Source organism: Sitodiplosis mosellana, unplaced genomic scaffold, assembly GCF_009176505.1.
Source record: "Sitodiplosis mosellana isolate CC-2019 unplaced genomic scaffold, AAFC_SMos_1.0 Smas_scaffold_46, whole genome shotgun sequence".
Classification (NCBI taxonomy): domain Eukaryota; kingdom Metazoa; phylum Arthropoda; class Insecta; order Diptera; family Cecidomyiidae; genus Sitodiplosis; species Sitodiplosis mosellana.
The window spans coordinates 451984-468994 of NW_022595288.1; the positions used below are offsets into that span (position 1 = coordinate 451984).

Consider the following 17011-nt stretch of genomic DNA (forward strand, 5'->3'; position numbering starts at 1 on the left):
TTTCATTTTTATCACGCACAAAATATTTATTTACTGCTGAAAGATCTCGAATCGGTCTATTTCACAACGGTTCTTCAGTCTTTGATTAACTATTAATTAGCATTATTAATCCAATCCCGATAAACCGATACCTTTGCGTAGACTCCAGGGTAATTTGGATCGCCGCACTTGGCTCCCCATGAAATGACACCATACAAAATTGTACCTGAACCGCCCGAATCGTAAACTAGCGGACCTAAAATGGAATGAGAATTAGAAAAAACTAGATTTTGTCATTTTGAAATGAACGATTGGCACAATTTTTTGATCATATTCTCGTGAGCAAAAAGATTTCATTGTGTCTGTCAGTACAAATGAATTTAAGTAAGAATATTTCCAAGAAAATATGAGGCCAGAAATAAGTGAAAACATCACTCGATTTGGTCATGTAAGTACCCAAAATGTTCGTAAAGGATCATACTAGATGTTCAAAGGCAGAAAAGATAAAAATCATTTGCTTTTAGCTGTCAAACCGAAGCTCATGTTTGTGATTCACTCATTTTGACCAGAAATTTGTCTTTTATGTCTGAATCAATTGACACAAAATTTCATCAAAATTGCAATCTGACAAGTATAAAAATTTCTGTACGGGTTCTAACTACACGACTCAAGTCAAAAACTGAACAAAAGTCCACCGCATGGGTGACTCGTAGCGCAACAAATGCAAAAAATGCCGATAAATTTCCATTTTTTCGGTCATTTTACGCTGTAACTGGCCCATAATGCCTTTTCAAGGGCTGATGTCTTGGTAAAAGTTATAGATATTGACAAGCCAAACAAAACCCCATCATTGTTTTTTGCCAAAAAATTGGCTGGAAAAATGATTTAGGTCGTGAAATGTTGCGATATGAATTGGCTTCCGAAATCGCTGTCATGAAAATTTTGATAAAAAAAACTGGCAGGGTATTTTAGATGGTACTCATATGGTTTTTTACGCCAAACCTATTTTTTGAGGTATATTTTTTGAAACTGGACCTCACTTTTTTTTTGCGGTCAACTTTTTTTCTTTTACCAGTCTAGTAAATATGCTTCTTGAATTACCTCCCGAATCACCTTTACACGCATCTTTTCCACCCACTCCATAAAAACCAGCGCATATCATGTTTTTGGTGAGTTTTCCCGGTCCTTTGTAACTTTTATATGCCTTATAACATTGATCATAGTCAACGATCGGTACAGAAACCGAGTGCAAGACATCCGGTTTAGTGCTCTCTGGTGTTGTAGCTCCAAAACCAGAAGCAACAACTGATACACCTGGTGATAATGATACGCTGCTTCCTGCCAAAGGTATTCTACCAATGGTTGCATCAAACACCAGCGATTCACCGAGGAAAAATATCGCAATATCATTATTCATGCTGGTGGGTCGATTATAGTCAGGATGTGAACGGATTTTAACAATTGATTTTATAACTCCTCCTGCAGTTGGATTCGTTGAACCAACACGAGCCTTCAGTTTATTATAGTAAATTATGTTCTCCGTACAATGGGCAGCTGATAGTATTTTTGTTGGAGAGATTATGCTCCCGCCACAGAAAAATGTTGAGTCCTCCAATAGTGCGGCTTGCCATTTGAAATTCTCTATTTTAGCCGTTTGACCACCAACAATGCGTGGTGAATAAGCGCTTTCAGCTGGGAAAGACCACAGAAATGAATGAAAAGTGCATATTTTGTAATCGTGTTACTTTTCTTTATCAATTGTTTGATTTTAAAAAAAGAAGATGGAATTTATTTGTCAAAAAATATTCTTCTAGCTTGAATCTAATACACTTGCAAAGAAAATTACAGCTATTTCGTAGAATTTACCTAAACGGCTGCTAGCGAATATTCCACAAATAACTAATAACACCAACATTCTTTCCAAATAATCACAGCCAACTGAATGAAAATTAATTTTGCAAATTAACTTTATAACGCAACAAAATGAAATCAAATTAACTCAACTTATCTAATCAGCGACAAGTGATACTTGCTTCTGAAATTAATACTAAGAATGAACCAATTCAATGAAACAAACAATCGATACTCAATTTTGAAGTTTTATTTGTTAAAATTATTTTATATCAACAATTGTATAACAATGAGAACCGAGCCGACATACAGTGTGATTCATTTCATTTTGAAGTGGGTAGTGATAAAAATATCAACAGTCGGTTTAAAAACACATTTTGATCTTTGAATATGCTGATAATATTGAGGAACAATTTCCTGGTGATTCATTTCAAAAAGATCAAAATGTTCGCCAAAATAAATGTTGTTGAAGGTGTGGAATGGATATTGTTGTGACAACATTGGTTCAGATTTTGAGCGTATTTACCTTTTTTATTGAATGTCTCCACTAAAGATTACGAAAGATAAGTAGATAAGCGGTAGAAGTCGTACATTCGCAGTGAAGCAATTTGATACTGGTGACGCCGCCACATCTACGCGCCCATCACTTACCGACGATTCCACACCAAGTGTAACAAAAGTTGCAGATCACCTCTCCGATTTAGCTCAAACTTGGTGTATAAACGTCTTATGGCCAAAAACTCGCAAAGCCAAAAAATTAGGGTGACCTTCCCCACCTGATGAAAAGTTAGAAAAGTTATGGAAAATGGCACTTTTTGACATTTTTACACTAGAAAAGTTTGGTACAAACTTTCAAAACTATATGCATAGTTGGATAAATAATCGATGGGGCTACAAAAAAGTCTACTATGACAACCCCATCTGGGCTCATTCAAGCTCTGAAAAGTGGGTTCAAAGTATAAAAATGGCAAACTCTTTTTTGACGTAGAAATTTTTTCTCGATTTTTTTGGCTTAAAAGTCGGCCCACCTCAAATTCTTGAGTTTTTCGATATTCCCTAACTATCCGCCACCTCATATTTTTTCAGAAAAATATTCGGTGTGGTCACCATTTACCATTTTTTCATGGTTTTTCGACTACATAATTTTTTTTCACACCGAATAGGTGGTCTGGCGCTGGTGATGTTTTCTGATAAAATGCTCATCAGACTCCAACAAATCTAAAAATACCAATGGTTGGTGTCGCTTTCCCCTTTGGAAGGGTAAAGAAGGCTCAAAAAGTCGAAAAATCACTATTTTAGGGCAAATGCAGGACGGAAACCATCTTTTAGCCCCAAATCACTATAATATTCGGAAACCGCGTAGAAAATTCTACTTACGCGTAGAACTTTCCAACTACATTGAACCGCCTCTTCTGCCCCAAATCGGTCGGCAGTTTGAAATCGCACGATCTCACCACAACTGTTCATGGTGACCACACCGAATATTTTTCTGAAAAAATATGAGGTGGCGGATAGTTAGGGAATATCGAAAAACTCAAGAATTTGAGGTGGGCCGACTTTTAAGCCAAAAAAATCGAGAAAAAATTTCCACGTCAAAAAAGAGTTTGCCATTTTTATACTTTGAACCCACTTTTCAGAGCTTGAATGAGCCCAGATGGGGTTGTCATAGTGGACTTTTTTGTAGCCCCATCGATTATTTATCCAACTATGCATATAGTTTTGAAAGTTTGTACCACACTTTTCTAGTGTAAAAATGTCAAAAAGTGCCATTTTCCATTTTTTTCAATATTTGGGTTACCCTAACTTTTCATCAGGTGGGGAAGGTCACCCAAATTTTTTGGCTTTGCGAGTTTTTGGCCATAAGAAGTTTATACACCAAGTTTGAGCGAAATCGGAGAGGTCATCTGCAACTTTTGTTACACTTGGTGTGGAATCGTCATTACTTAAGTACTTTTGACAACATTGTCATTGTGTTTTGACATTTCATGGAATGTGACATATGTGACATTCGTTGAAACGAATCGAGTTTGAGAAAGTGATGAATTTTTAATTTATTAAAGTGAGTTTGATGTATTACTTTTCCGTACACAACGTGTCAAGGGAAAGTATAGGAATTGGTCTCGAAAACTTTTTTCGCAAAATTGGTTTAGATCATCATAAAAACTCATGAAACGCGTAGAAAACCACTTTTTGAGACACTTTTCCGTTCGTGTGCCGTCGTTGTCGTCGTCGTTGGTGTTTGTTAACACATTAACTCAAAAAATAATTGAGATAATCAAAATCTGGAAATGCCATAAGTTTTGTATCCGAAAAACTTAGTTTAAACCTTTAAATATGGTCAATTTTGTGAAGAAAATATGAAAATTTGTATGGGAGGTACCCGTAAATCACTTTCGATTGGCTTCAAAATTCCAGGGATTGAGTTTTTTGGTGAAAAAATAAGATACAGAAAGTTTCGTGACCTTTGAATTATCATAAATGGGTTTTTTCTCCATAAAATCTCGTTTACCAATCTAAATCTTGCGCTGGCCTACAATTCTTAAAAACATACATAAGATATGGTTTTTGTGCTTATTTTGAGTCTTACTAGAGGTTTTAGATAAAAAAAACTGCCGAACAACGGGATTTTTAATGACAATTTTCCATAAAATGTTAAAGTTAGATACTGAGGATTCTCGTAAAATCATATTTTTGCATATTCCGAATCACAAATGGTTCAAAGTGCTTGCTTTTCATTACTGATTTACATTTTTTTATTGATTTGCTTCGAAATTTTGCGTGAAAAATACTTAAATTGCGCATTTAAAGGTTAAATTTTGAGGATATGTATATACGAAAAATGATACTTTTACCTGTTTGGACCCAAAAATAGTCCGAAGTAGCTATGTTTTATTGCTGATTTGAGTTTCTTTGGTCATTTTTCACTACTTTTGACCCGTTCGTCACATGAATTTGCATGAAAAACCAAAAAACCAAAAAACCAAGTAAAAGTAAATTTTGAAAATCCTCTGCAAAGCAAATTTTTCAAATGACCATAATTTTCTTATATGGAACCAATTTGGCAAAACCCTTTTGAGGGTTTTCATGTCTCATGGGCCTCTCCAAACTTTGATATATCCGCTCTGAGTTAGACAACTTCGACTTTTTTTTGTCGCACAGTGCAATGGTCTATAGATACTTTGTAGCAATGTTGGTAAATTTTCGTATTTCGAGCGACGTGTAAGTAATTTACGTAAGAAATATCTATCTTACGTTTATTACGTAAGAAACCTCAACGCATGTAATAAACTCCAAAACGCCCCAAAAAGTGCAGGGTTATAGACAAAAACCGACTATTCTCGTTTGTTTTAAGCATTCAAAATATAAAGAGTACATACATGCTCGTTTTTCAGCGTTAGCTGATAAATAATTAATAAATATTGATAAATAAAAATATGCAAAAGTTTCAAGCCACCAACTATTTTTAAAAGTGTGTTTTTTCGCGGTGTTATCAAGTATACATGTAGCCAAATGAATTTTTGCATGCTTTTATGTGTGATTTAAATAATGTTATAATAAATTTTTAATAAAAAATTTCAACTATTTTTGGAAATATAAGACGTTGAATTGAATGCGTGCTGAAAGTCGCATTTTTTTATATGGAAATGCAGAATTACCGAATCACTATGCAAATATTTCCATAAATAGTTGATAGAAGACGATTGAAAACCTTGATTACATAATGAAATAATTACATGAAGAATATTTACTTCACTTTTTGTTCATCATCAGAATTAATTTTTTACATAACGAAAGAACAAAACTAAAATAGAATGCAAATTTTCTTCATTTCCAATCGAACTTTTTTTGTTTTTTGCATTAGTTCTTTATGAAAAAATCATTCTTCAGAGTTTCTTACAGGTTTCTTACAAATTCATGTAAATTACATGATTTTTCATAGGTAAATTACATGATGTAATATACGTAACTTTGATGTCAGATACACAGTCATGTTTCTTACGTACCAACCCAGGTAGGAATGCAATTGGTTTGATCTTCCTGTAGTCTTGCAAAAGTACTTCACTCTTATGATTCAAAATTTCTAAAGATTATTTTACTATCACGGATTTCATGTGAGTTCATTTTGAATTTGGGAACCTTCACTACGGTAAGTGGAAGAATGTTTACACACACACACACTCATTTGGCAAAAAAACAATTTTTTTTATTTGTAAATGTTCTTACCTTCTTGGTTAGTAATATCAAATTAGACATCATGAAAAATTCAATAATCCAATTAAATCGAGATTACACCTACTACCAAGAGAAACTAGACTTATTCTCAAAATCTTCTGACTTATCAACGTAAATGTTCAATTAGATGCATACGTCATCTCATCAAACCAATGTGTTTACGTTTGTGAACGCATATTTTTCATAATCTAATAATAAAGCGACTGAATTTTTATTGAAGATTTATGATGTCGTAGATTTTATAAGCTGCTCAGTATTCATATGAGCTGTGCAAGATCAATTACTTCAATTAGTTTATAAAAGAAGCCGAAAGCATACACAACGTTTCTGTTTCAGTAGATCGACGGTGGAGTAAGCACTGTGTCGCCGATTTTGATCATTCGTTTTTGTTAGATAAGATAGATACGTAAGTAAGTATTTCAACTTTGAATGTGGCAAAAAGTTATGTTGTGGTGACTGAAAATTCATTGAGTTTGAAGTTTGATATTACAAATATTATTATAAAACTACGAGCATCTAAGTTGGTTTATTTTCAATAAACTAATATGATAAATAACCTATTATAACGAAAATAAAAAAGCATTGAAATACGTCAGCGATTCCAAAAACGAGATTTCAGTTGCGTGGAACTGAAAAAAGAATTCAACAGTCTATTAAAATTATCTTGAATCGATAATAATGATTGTGAAATCCTAATAAAAAAAGATGAAATTGACTGACCCATAAGTTTTGTTTTGATGTACTATTGGGTGAAGAAATATGTTTTAAAGGATTTTTGCCAGATGGTGGAACTTGTATTATATCGCATCTGGCCATACTGTAACTATATTCACGTTGAAGCTACGTCAAGTGACACTACTTTTCGCTGAACTCAGAAAGGCGGGCCACTTTTGGGCCTGAGATTTTGGTTTTCTCTTTTTCTATCGGAAACAAGACTCCAAGCCAATTTTCAGCCAATTCGGCGACCTAACATTGCAACTCTTCCCTGATTTCGTGTGGAATGGCCGATATGTTCTAAGCAAGGCAAAATATGTTGATGTACCAAAAGAATCAAAAGTCACCGGATGCGACAAAATTGTTCCGAATCGTCAACCATAATGATTGAACAACAGATACATAGATTATGAAACTCTATTTGAAATTAGCTTTTAATTTTCGATCATTTTTGTTTCATTGTGTTCATAATAGAATTCGGAACATGGGGCTTTTATGTATGATTGTTATATTTCTTGGATCAAATCCAGTTCATTCTACTGCAGGTAAATGGATATTTTTAAGACCAACTTTGTTCCTTTTAATATTATATTGTTTGTTCAAAGGCCTCTGGATCAATACAAATTCATCTGAATCGTAGGTAAGAGCCATCTGTTATCAAATCCATGTATCAAATATTTCGATCGCTTTCAGCGCAAATCTACCTCCAATCTATGAGACGGATTTTGTCATTTCTGGTATGCGAAAAGGACCTTAAACCATTTTATCACTGTGATGGAGCTTTTTTTTCACGAAACCTCTTCTATTCAGGTCATACAAATCATAGGAATTTAACGGTTCTTGAATTCGGAAACCTAAATATTAACGATGAAAATGGAAATTCCCCAATTCATCATGCGGTCAAGGACGGTAAAGCTGCTCTTTATCGATTTTGGAACAATAAATTCATGCAAAGTTTGTTTGCAGGGAACGAGACGGCCGTTTGGATGTTGGTTAAAAGCGGCGTTGACTTGAATCCTCAAAATATCAATGGATCCACACCACTTCATATTGCCGTTGAGAGAGGTTTTTTAGAATATAAATCTATTCGAATATTTTGAATTGAAAATACTGTGTTGAATAAGTGTTTGCTTATATGTAGTAAAACCGGAAACGCATTGAACCTTTATATTGAACCAAAGCTTTACATGAAAAATGGGTTGATGTGCCAAATAAATGCTTTCAAGTTTCGAGAATATTGTCAAGCATTTGATGAAAAATCATGCAGACTATACGGCAACAGATGATCATGGCAACACCCCATTACATTTAGCAACCAAGCAAGGTATGGACTGATGAAACCCAGCTCGAAATTACACCTCATTTCATTTTAATAAACATTTTGATCATGCAGGTCATGATGGAATCGCCGCAATATTCAACAAAATAATAAAAAGCTATGATTATGGTAAAAGTTATCGTGAACGAGATAGTTTCGTCAATAGGGGATATAGAAGAAGACGTGGACGACAAACAACAACAACAACAACAACAGCAGCAGCAACAACAACAAGACCAATAATACCTTACGACGAATGGTTCATTTCGTAATTTCGTAATGTTGACCGCATTCATCTTTTAACAACATTCCTTATACAACACACTCTATCGAGAGCCAAGGCTTGATTTCCCCATTCCATTCGTATGCTCTTTCATTCAAATCACACTTAACAGAATCCAGATACCATCTGCGAGGTATGTCTCTACATTTCAGACCTTTCACTTCAGCATTCAAAATGATCCTGGGTAATCGTTCATGCGCCAGACCATCCAAGAAACCATCTTGAAACCATCTCAATCAAGACTTTTAAAATTAAACTACATTTAAAATCCCCACCTCACATTTCATACTCTATTCCAGTTGAGCAAATGCAATTTACTGACACAAGTAGACTTATATTATTCTGGTATTCACAGTTTTTTGAGTGCAAAGCAAAATATTCTGGCAGCAGGTTCAATAGATGCCGAATGAAAATTGTCCCAATTTATAAGCCAAATAAAGTAATTGAATAAATGGTACAATTGTGTTTAAATTGCATGGGAACCTCTAAATGCTTACGTACACGAAATTCGATGATATCATATTCACTTTATGTTATCAACGAGATATGAATTGCATGTGATGAGTTACATCAAAAAAGACACCTAGTATGGAACAAACGATTTTTTTTTCGAAGAATATTTTTTCTGACCACATATGGCGCTGTAACTCCCTTCATATCCATAAAACCGTTCTGGAAATTCAGTGGTAGCTTTATGACGGAAAGAGAAATCGGCTTGAATTGATGCCATTTTTAGTTTCAATAAGAACCGCTTTCAAGGCGCTGTCGTCTATTTTGTCCTTTATCCACAACATATCTTGGTTTGATAACATTTGAGTTTTGAGTAGATGTTTGTGAATTGAATTTTTACTACAATTTCAAATAAATTTAATTACACCATTGGTGCAAAAGAGAGCTCGCAAATGAACCCGTGAGCATAAAAACGACTTATTAAACAATCGCCGAACAAAACGATACAAGAAAAAACTACCAAACAAAACACACGTTAAAAACGTAACACAGCAGGACGGTACCGTTCAAAATGAAACTCGGCTGTGCTACACATTACCGTTGTGGTACGTTTTGTTCGGTAGTTTTTTCTTGTATCGTTTTGTTCGGCGATTGTTTAATAAGACGTTTTTATGCTCACGGGTTCAAATGTCATATTATTATTGCACTGATATTTGAATTGTAATTGACGTCACTTATTTGAATCATTGCGACAGAAAAATTCCCTCAGAATATTTTAGTTTTAAAGTACAACATAAAGTTTTTTAGCACTACATGAAATGAAGAGCTACTAATCTGCTTTTTTTCCTAGATACGGATCAAATGCTCTATCTGTTGAGCTACAGCGACCCCTAAGTGAGCGTTATTTCATTCTCAGCTGAGTGCGAAAACGTACAGCGATAATTTGTGACTTCGAAATTGGTTAACTTTTCAATTCTATGGGCGCTGCCATATTGAAAATTTACGTGCAATATGGTGCACGCACTTAATAGTTCCACTTATTTTAATAAGGAATCTCTATAGGTGGCGCTGCCACATCGTCATTGACATCGAGTCAAATATTGTCAAATATAATAACATTGTTTATATAGGCTTTTATCGCAGTACGTGCGAAAATGCCTTGTAAGGTTAAATCAGTGTATTCGGAACAATCTTGTTGTTTTCATTTCAACTTAGAACAACGAATAAAAAGTATTTAGGATTAGAGAATTTTAAAATGATTCGAATGAAGCCATCAACCAATTGGATAATCATAGATTGGATTAATTTTCTTATTTATACAATTGAATAAGACGATCGGCTTCGTGCCATCCAGTTTCAATGGCTCTATGGACACTGGCATAGTGATTAGGATTTGTTGCTTCTCCAGCAAACTGAATCACTGGCCGTCCATTCGACTCATTAATCGGGTCCCTCAATTTTTCGGCTGAAACGTCGAGAGCATCGGATTTAAGCGTGTTATTGGAGTAGGATCCACGAAAATGTAGATTTGAATGCCACTTTGATCTAATATAAAAGATAAAATTGGATTAAGTTCATACCAGCTCAAGTGAACAATTTTTTCTAAATGAACTTACCGGATCATCGCCTTGGCATTCGGAATGTCCCATTGTTTAACAAACATTCGCAATACTTTTTCAACTCCGGATTTGACGTCTGCATCGCTTTTTTGCTCCATTTTCAAACTTTTCAGACCAGTGATCCAAAAGCATAGTACATTTGGTTGGAGAGTATTGAAAGCATAGCAGCCAAGTAAACATCGAGCCAAACGCCATTGATTGGATCCTCGTGCACTTCTTCCAATTGTTGCAATTTCCACAGAATGGAAAAGTCATCCCAGTCTGAACTCCAAAATGGTTTATCGAATTCCAAGAAGATTTTATCAACAGTTCCGAACGACAAACCATCGATGTTGGTGAATTTCGACAGAGGCAATATGGGCTCGAACAGATGCAAGTGTCGTTCTTTGAGGACACCCAATGGAATCGTACAGATAACATGATCAGCTGAATAAGAACTGCTGTCTTTACAGATTTACCGGCATTAAAAATGTGATAGGTAGTAGCATTACGTTAACAAAAATTTCCTGTAATGTTATTACAATTGTAATAGCTATTACCGGTAATGCCAAATGACTGGCATTACAATTGTAATAGCTATTACTTGACCCGTCCGTTACAATATTAACGTGTTACCTAACATTAACGGTAATGCCAAAAATCTAACATTATTAATGAGATTTTCTAACATTACACACGCAATGTAATGCCAAATGTAACATGTTACGCGGCATTACAGAGAATTTTTTTCTCAAGTGTATTACATATACATTTTTAGAACATTTTTAGCACTTTTGGCACTTGGCATGCAAAGCTCTTGAGGAGTACTAATAAGTTCCTTCAGACACTATTGCTCTATTTTAATCAGTTGAGAAGATTAAGGACTTCGAAAATGCACGAAAATACCGTTTAATAGCGAAAAGTTATTTTGAGCTCATAAAGTGGACTGGATGGAGTTTTTTCGAAATGATGTGTTCAGGAGTGTTGCTCAGCTATACTCTGGCTACAATGTTGTCGAACACAGTAAGTGAAAAAAATGTATACTGCTCGAGCTTTGGTCGAAAAACTGGAAAAATTGACTATTTTCTCGACATTTAGCCCCACCAGATGTAATTTTTGAGTATAGATTATAACTAGTTCCACCTAAAGCTAAGTACACAGTTCCTCGTGAAATGAAAAAAGTTCTCCGGTGAAATTTTTACAGGTGATATTTGTATGGTGTTTTTTATTTTCGAGTTGCAAGCATAATGATTTTTGATGTATGAAACAGTTAACTCCCTCCAATATCAACACAATACATGAACAAATTTGAATTTTGAATTCATTTCTTAATGTATTTTGATCTTTCTTATTTTTTCACCGCCGTGAAAAAAATTTCGCGTACATTTTGCACGCGAAATACTTTTCACGACCGTGAAAAAAAATTTGTTTAGACAAAACACATAGAAGAATGAACTCAAAAACCAAATTTGTTCATGTGCCGTGTTGATATTGAAATGAGTTAGCTGTTTCATACATCAAAAATCATTATGCTTGCAATTCGAAAATAAAAAACACCATAAAAATATCACCTGTGAAAATTTCACCGGAGAAATTTTTTCATTTCACAAGGAACTGTATACTTAGCTTAAAATCGAACGCCAAAAATTTTCTTAGTACATACCAAGGCTTCAAAACCACCGCGATAGTCTCGATATCGAACTGTGTTACGGAACATGGTTGATGCGTTCAATTTGTCGCGTTCATGAGTGCGTCTAACGACGTAAACGAATTGAAATAAACTTCACTGAATGTGCTCATCGCAAATTCGTGTTTTACTTTGTTTTGTTAGTGTTATGCAGAGCTTGTGATGTCTAGCCCCATTTCAATGATTTGAGCAGATAAATCTTTCGGAATTTCTTGACCATCAGACCGAACAAAATTGTAATAGCCTTGTAGAGCAATGCTTGTTGCCAAGAGATCTTTCGCTAATTCGTGAACAACGTTTTCTTTTTCACCCATGCACCTATCGAAATAAAATTAAAACGAAAATTCCTCGATCTAAGCCATTAGCATTTTCCTCACTATAAAAGATTATAATAGGATAATTTTACCATTGGGCTCCCAAATCAACCACATTCGCACCAAATGAAACGGTGTTAATTCGACCGCCAATCCCATTTTCGGCTTCCAAAATCATCACATGGATAAAGTCATTCGATAAGAGCTTCGTTGCGGCAACCACACCAGCTCCGATAATAATTATTTTCATGTCCATTTAGAAGCTCTTCTTTCAATATGTAAAACGATTAATTCATCTGAAATAATGTACTGAGTTTATTCCAATTTTTTGTCGCTCTTTATACGCCCTATAATAGGATTTTTTTTATATCGTTATCGTTGAACCTACTTCTGGAATGATTAGACCAGTGCTGTCCAACCTAGTGGCGAAAAATTTGAGTTGCCAACGAGAAGATTTTGACGATTTTTTATTATAATTATAGATTTTTAGATAGATGATTTGAATTTATGCCCAATATATTTTGTTCCAACGAATTTCGTAGTTTGCAAGACGAAAACGGCAGAAAGAGCAATATATAGCACAAGAATTTGAATTGAAACTGGGCGCTTTTAAAAATCAAATCAAAGAAAATGATTACAGCTTTTTCCCAGTACTCGATACAAATCGATACAATGAGAAATTTGAACTCGGTTATAATTTAGACATTTTTGTTCAGCATCTCGATATTTTGATTGATACGTTCCATTCACGATTTTCAGATTTCAAAAAGTTTCATTTGGCATTCAAATTCCTGAAAAACCCATTCGTTTTCGATCAAAATAATATTCAAAATTTATCAGATCTTTTCGGCATAAGAAAAACTCACTTGGAATTCGATATTTCATTTATAAATGAAGAAAGTGGTTTGCCAAATGAAACAAGTGATGCATTGTGGAGACGTTTGCTATCTGAATGCAATTTTTCTAGTTCTTAAAGATGTTATGCAAAAATTTCTTTGCATGTTCGGGTCCACATACGTTTGTGAGGCTTCATTCTCCAGTTTAACACGTCGTAAACATAAATACCCCAATGCGCTATCGCAAACAAATTTGGAATCTGAACTTCGTTGCGAACTAGCCGATTCAACGCCTGATCTTAATAAACTGACCGAAAATAAAGATTGTCAAACATCCCACTAATTACTAGTCAATGAATAAATAAATAAACAAACAAAAATTGCATTTTCTACTGTGTGTACTGCGTTTTTTTTAAAGTGGCCATTGGATTGAACGATTGGCCACTTTTGTGGCCACGCGGAAAAAAAGGTTGGACAGCACTGGATTAGACATTCATTTTTTGACTTATTGGCCGAGAGTACGAATTGTGTTTTACTTTTGGTTTCATAAGCTTTTGTGGTTGCAAATCTTTTCATTATCGAATGATTAAATCGCCAACATTGGTTGAATATCTATGGATAAAGGGAAATCGATTGCTTTGGAGAAGGAAACAAAATGTGATGCTTTTTAGATACATTTGCAGTAGAACATTGGAGAATTCATTCTAAAAGTTTAAATTAACACGATTTGAATCAGGACTTATAAAATGAACCATCAACGCTTAGTTTTTATTACAAATTCTTTCGGTTTTTATTCAATTGAGGTGACAACGCTGTTTGATGGCTTGTACAAATCAATAAGACGATCAGCTTCGCGCCATCCTGATTCAACTGCTCCATGAACACATGAATAATACTTGGCACTAGTTGCCTCTCCAGCGAATTGCACTACGGGCTTTCCATTTGAGTCATTGATCGGTTCAGCAAGTTTCTGGCAACTGGCCCCTAATGCCTCTGCTTTGAGAGTGTAGTTTGAGTAAGATCCACGGAATAGAGGATTTGACTGCCACATTGAACTGTAGAGCATTTATTTTATTTTGAATGTTTTGTTTAAAACAGTTTTTCTAATGTTCAATTCAGCCTCACCGAACCATGGTTTTTGCATTAGGAATATTCCATTGCCTCAAAAACATTCGTAGAATCTTTTCGGCCCCGGCTTTGACATCGGCATCACTCTTAAGCTCCATTTTTTGTGCTTTTTCACCAACAATCCAACCACAGATTACATTTGGTTGAAGAGGATTGAATCGATAAAAACCAATTAATCCCTCGAGCCAGTCTCCGTTTATTGGATCTGCTCGCACTAATTTCAATTGTTCCAACTTCCATAAAATAGAAAATCCATTCCAGTCTTCATTCCAAAATGGTTTGTCGAATTCCAAGTAGATTTTATCCACGGTTCCAATCATCATTCCATCGATGGCATTGAATTTCCATAGGGGTAGCAGTGGCTCAAACATGTTTAAATTACGCTCTTTGAGTACACCCAACGACACAGTGCAAATGACATGATCAGCTGAATAGGAACTACCGTCTTTGCACTCGATTTTTATGGGACCATCAGGTTGATTGTAGACAATCTTAAGCACATCCTTATTGAAATTTATCAATGGAATAATATCGATCACCGGCTTTGATGATTCTCCTTCGGGAATCTTATTCTGGAAACAAAAACGATTTTATTTGTGAAAATTCAAATTTTGATGCAGGGAATAATTTTATTGATTGAATAAGTAAGAAGAAAGTAGAAAAAACAAGAAAGTTTTGGCAAAAGAAGCTCAACAAAGACTCATGTGCATTTTCTACCTCTTCCAAAAATTGCATACCTGCAACAGATCAAAAACAGTGACATAGCCTTTGTCCTTCCAATTCAAATTGAAATCACCATCACAATTTTCGTACTCATGTGCATTGCATGACGTGTCAAACCACGAGTTGGCACCATCCAGAGAATTTATCATTTTATGGAATGCATCGTAGCATTCGTGTGCGAGTTCAGTATTGACTTCTTTGAATTCTTCGGTCGATAGCGCTTCTTTGAACCTTTTAATTAACAAAATTTGTAAAATTCGTTCAACAAATTTAAAGTCAGTATTCCATTGATTGAAATTTCACTAAATCGAAGTCGAACTAATAATTATTATTTTTGTTGATGAAATTTTTGACCGAAACCGTTTTGGCAAAACTCAATTATTATTATAGGCAGATATATTTGAAATGAATTGGAGATTTGGCAAATTCCACAGATACGCACTTTTTTGCAAAGTAGTTGCCATATGAGCCTTGATAGGATGTCTTTTCGTCCTCATTATCCAATGATTCATAGATTTGTATATTGAAAGCCGAGAGTTTCTTCGATAGTTCAATAGAGATTTCTTCACCATCAGATCGAACATACGTTGTCAGGAAGTCATCTTCATTGCTGTGTGCCAGAACATTTTTGTCTTTGGCCATTTCATAAACGACGTTTCCCTTCTCACCGTGACACCTTTTTGGGAAATTTTACGAAATTAAAAGTTTGCTTGAATTTTTTTCGTAAATGATAAAAATAGATTAAAAAAAAGATTAATTATGAAATCAACTACTAAGGTTGACAAATAACTGTGTAACAAAAATGATTGAATGAATAATTAATTTGATGTATATTATTACAATGAAACAGTAATGAATGTTGAACTTTCAAAGTATACAGTTTTAAAATCGACAAATAAACAAATGATGCAATAAAAACATATAAAGGGCTTGTTTCATTTTCGCCGTCGTCACTTGAATGTCTTTCAAAGGTGTTCATTCATTCACAACTCAACTAAAAGCTGGCCATCCAATTCTGAAACTTGTTCTTTCAATAGGAAAACAAAAATGAATGCAAACCATTGAGCCCCCATATCGACAACATTCGCTCCGAATGGAATCGTGTTGATTCGTCCTCCAATGCGATTTCCAGCTTCCAATATTGTCACATGCTTGAATCCATTTGATACAAGTTTCGTAGCGGCTGCCACTCCTGAAGCACCTGCTCCGACAATAATAATTTTCTTGTCCATGATACCACAAAAAATAAAAAAATCAGTTCTCAACGGTTTAAATAATTTTTATTTCAATTTATTATGAACGCTTTCCGTTAAATCTTTTCTATACAAATTTTGATTTTGTATAATAAAATCAAAGCGTCTCTATTTATATTGACAACTGAACTGATATTCAGAGGAGCTTATCTGTTTGTGTTTTAGATTCTCAAATTATCTTCGCTTCAAGCACATGCGGTTTCAATCTGCGGTTTTTAAGTTGGTTTTAAGTTGAAAAAATTTAACGTATGTTTTGTGTTTTAATCTGAGTTTAGACATGTAATCTACACAGTTTGAAATTTACACCCGAATATGAACGGAATTTCGGCTGGTATACGCGCTCAGTCTACATTTCGGCTAAAACTTCAACTAAAAGTCTACTTTCAGGCTAAAATCTAGGCGAAAAAAACGCATGGAATTCAACTCACTTGGAGGAATATCGACTGAGCGCGTATACTAGCCGGAATTCCGTCAATATTCAGGCATAAATTTTAAACAATGTAGTTGTGGTTCACAGTGCAAATATAAAATCACCCGTAAATGATTTCTAATTTTTGCTAGATTACAGCAGCTTGAAGACTTTTATGATGCAATCTAGCAAAAATTTAAAAGCTACATTTCATCCTTTAGGGTGCTATCTAGCA

The 17011-nt window shown here is 34.7% G+C and overlaps 4 protein-coding genes across 5 annotated transcripts; 1 reads left to right on the forward strand and 3 right to left on the reverse strand.

Moving 5' to 3' along the window:
* On the reverse strand, nucleotides 1–1977 carry LOC129569838 (trypsin alpha-3-like). Its single transcript, XM_055449018.1, has 3 exons — nucleotides 1846–1977; nucleotides 1081–1671; nucleotides 1–235 (listed from the first exon to the last, which is right to left on the reverse strand). The coding sequence occupies exons 1-3, from the start codon at nucleotides 1892–1894 to the stop codon at nucleotides 93–95; spliced, it is 783 nt and encodes a 260-aa protein (XP_055304993.1). The 5' UTR covers nucleotides 1895–1977; the 3' UTR covers nucleotides 1–92.
* Nucleotides 1978–6376: 4399 nt separating this feature from the next.
* LOC129569839 (ankyrin repeat, PH and SEC7 domain containing protein secG-like) lies at nucleotides 6377–8806 on the forward strand. 2 transcript variants are annotated; one of them, XM_055449020.1, is made up of 8 exons: nucleotides 6377–6473; nucleotides 7252–7322; nucleotides 7383–7413; nucleotides 7471–7514; nucleotides 7588–7686; nucleotides 7744–7842; nucleotides 7919–8101; nucleotides 8171–8806. In XM_055449020.1, the coding sequence occupies exons 2-7, from the start codon at nucleotides 7262–7264 to the stop codon at nucleotides 7936–7938; spliced, it is 354 nt and encodes a 117-aa protein (XP_055304995.1). In that variant the 5' UTR covers nucleotides 6377–6473; nucleotides 7252–7261; the 3' UTR covers nucleotides 7939–8101; nucleotides 8171–8806. The 2 variants fall into 2 exon arrangements, with proteins under 2 accessions (XP_055304995.1, XP_055304994.1); XM_055449019.1 differs by having other exon boundaries at nucleotides 7744–8101.
* A 1332-nt stretch (nucleotides 8807–10138) lies between these two features.
* On the reverse strand, nucleotides 10139–10545 carry LOC129569856 (peroxisomal N(1)-acetyl-spermine/spermidine oxidase-like). The gene is made up of 2 exons (XM_055449043.1): nucleotides 10445–10545; nucleotides 10139–10373 (listed from the first exon to the last, which is right to left on the reverse strand). The coding sequence occupies exons 1-2, from the start codon at nucleotides 10543–10545 to the stop codon at nucleotides 10139–10141; spliced, it is 336 nt and encodes a 111-aa protein (XP_055305018.1).
* An 11-nt stretch (nucleotides 10546–10556) lies between these two features.
* Nucleotides 10557–16346, reverse strand: LOC129569857 (peroxisomal N(1)-acetyl-spermine/spermidine oxidase-like). Its single transcript, XM_055449044.1, has 7 exons — nucleotides 16174–16346; nucleotides 15557–15790; nucleotides 15129–15345; nucleotides 14389–14963; nucleotides 14075–14318; nucleotides 12816–12846; nucleotides 10557–10891 (listed from the first exon to the last, which is right to left on the reverse strand). Exons 1-7 carry the CDS (start codon nucleotides 16344–16346, stop codon nucleotides 10557–10559), a joined length of 1809 nt encoding a protein of 602 aa, XP_055305019.1.
* Between the last annotated feature and the right edge of the window lie 665 nt (nucleotides 16347–17011).

Excerpts from the sequence above, each read along its gene's own strand:
- LOC129569838 (XM_055449018.1), bottom strand. The coding sequence starts at position 1,894 with ATGTTGGTGTTATTAGTTATTTGTGGAATATTCGCTAGCAGCCGTTTA. Across the intron at positions 1,672-1,845 it reads ATTCGCTAGCAGCCGTTTAG|CTGAAAGCGCTTATTCACCA; the intron begins GTAAATTCTACG and ends GGTCTTTCCCAG. Across the intron at positions 236-1,080 it reads GTGTAAAGGTGATTCGGGAG|GTCCGCTAGTTTACGATTCG; the intron begins GTAATTCAAGAA and ends ATTCCATTTTAG.
- LOC129569839 (XM_055449019.1), top strand. The coding sequence starts at position 7,262 with ATGGGGCTTTTATGTATGATTGTTATATTTCTTGGATCAAATCCAGTT. Across the intron at positions 7,323-7,382 it reads TCCAGTTCATTCTACTGCAG|GCCTCTGGATCAATACAAAT; the intron begins GTAAATGGATAT and ends GTTTGTTCAAAG. Across the intron at positions 7,414-7,470 it reads AATACAAATTCATCTGAATC|CGCAAATCTACCTCCAATCT; the intron begins GTAGGTAAGAGC and ends GATCGCTTTCAG.
- LOC129569856 (XM_055449043.1), bottom strand. The coding sequence starts at position 10,545 with ATGGAGCAAAAAAGCGATGCAGACGTCAAATCCGGAGTTGAAAAAGTA. Across the intron at positions 10,374-10,444 it reads AATGCCAAGGCGATGATCCG|ATCAAAGTGGCATTCAAATC; the intron begins GTAAGTTCATTT and ends CTTTTATATTAG.
- LOC129569857 (XM_055449044.1), bottom strand. The coding sequence starts at position 16,346 with ATGGACAAGAAAATTATTATTGTCGGAGCAGGTGCTTCAGGAGTGGCA. Across the intron at positions 15,791-16,173 it reads GTCGATATGGGGGCTCAATG|GTGTCACGGTGAGAAGGGAA; the intron begins GTTTGCATTCAT and ends TTTCCCAAAAAG. Across the intron at positions 14,319-14,388 it reads AATGCAAAAACCATGGTTCG|TTCAATGTGGCAGTCAAATC; the intron begins GTGAGGCTGAAT and ends AATGCTCTACAG.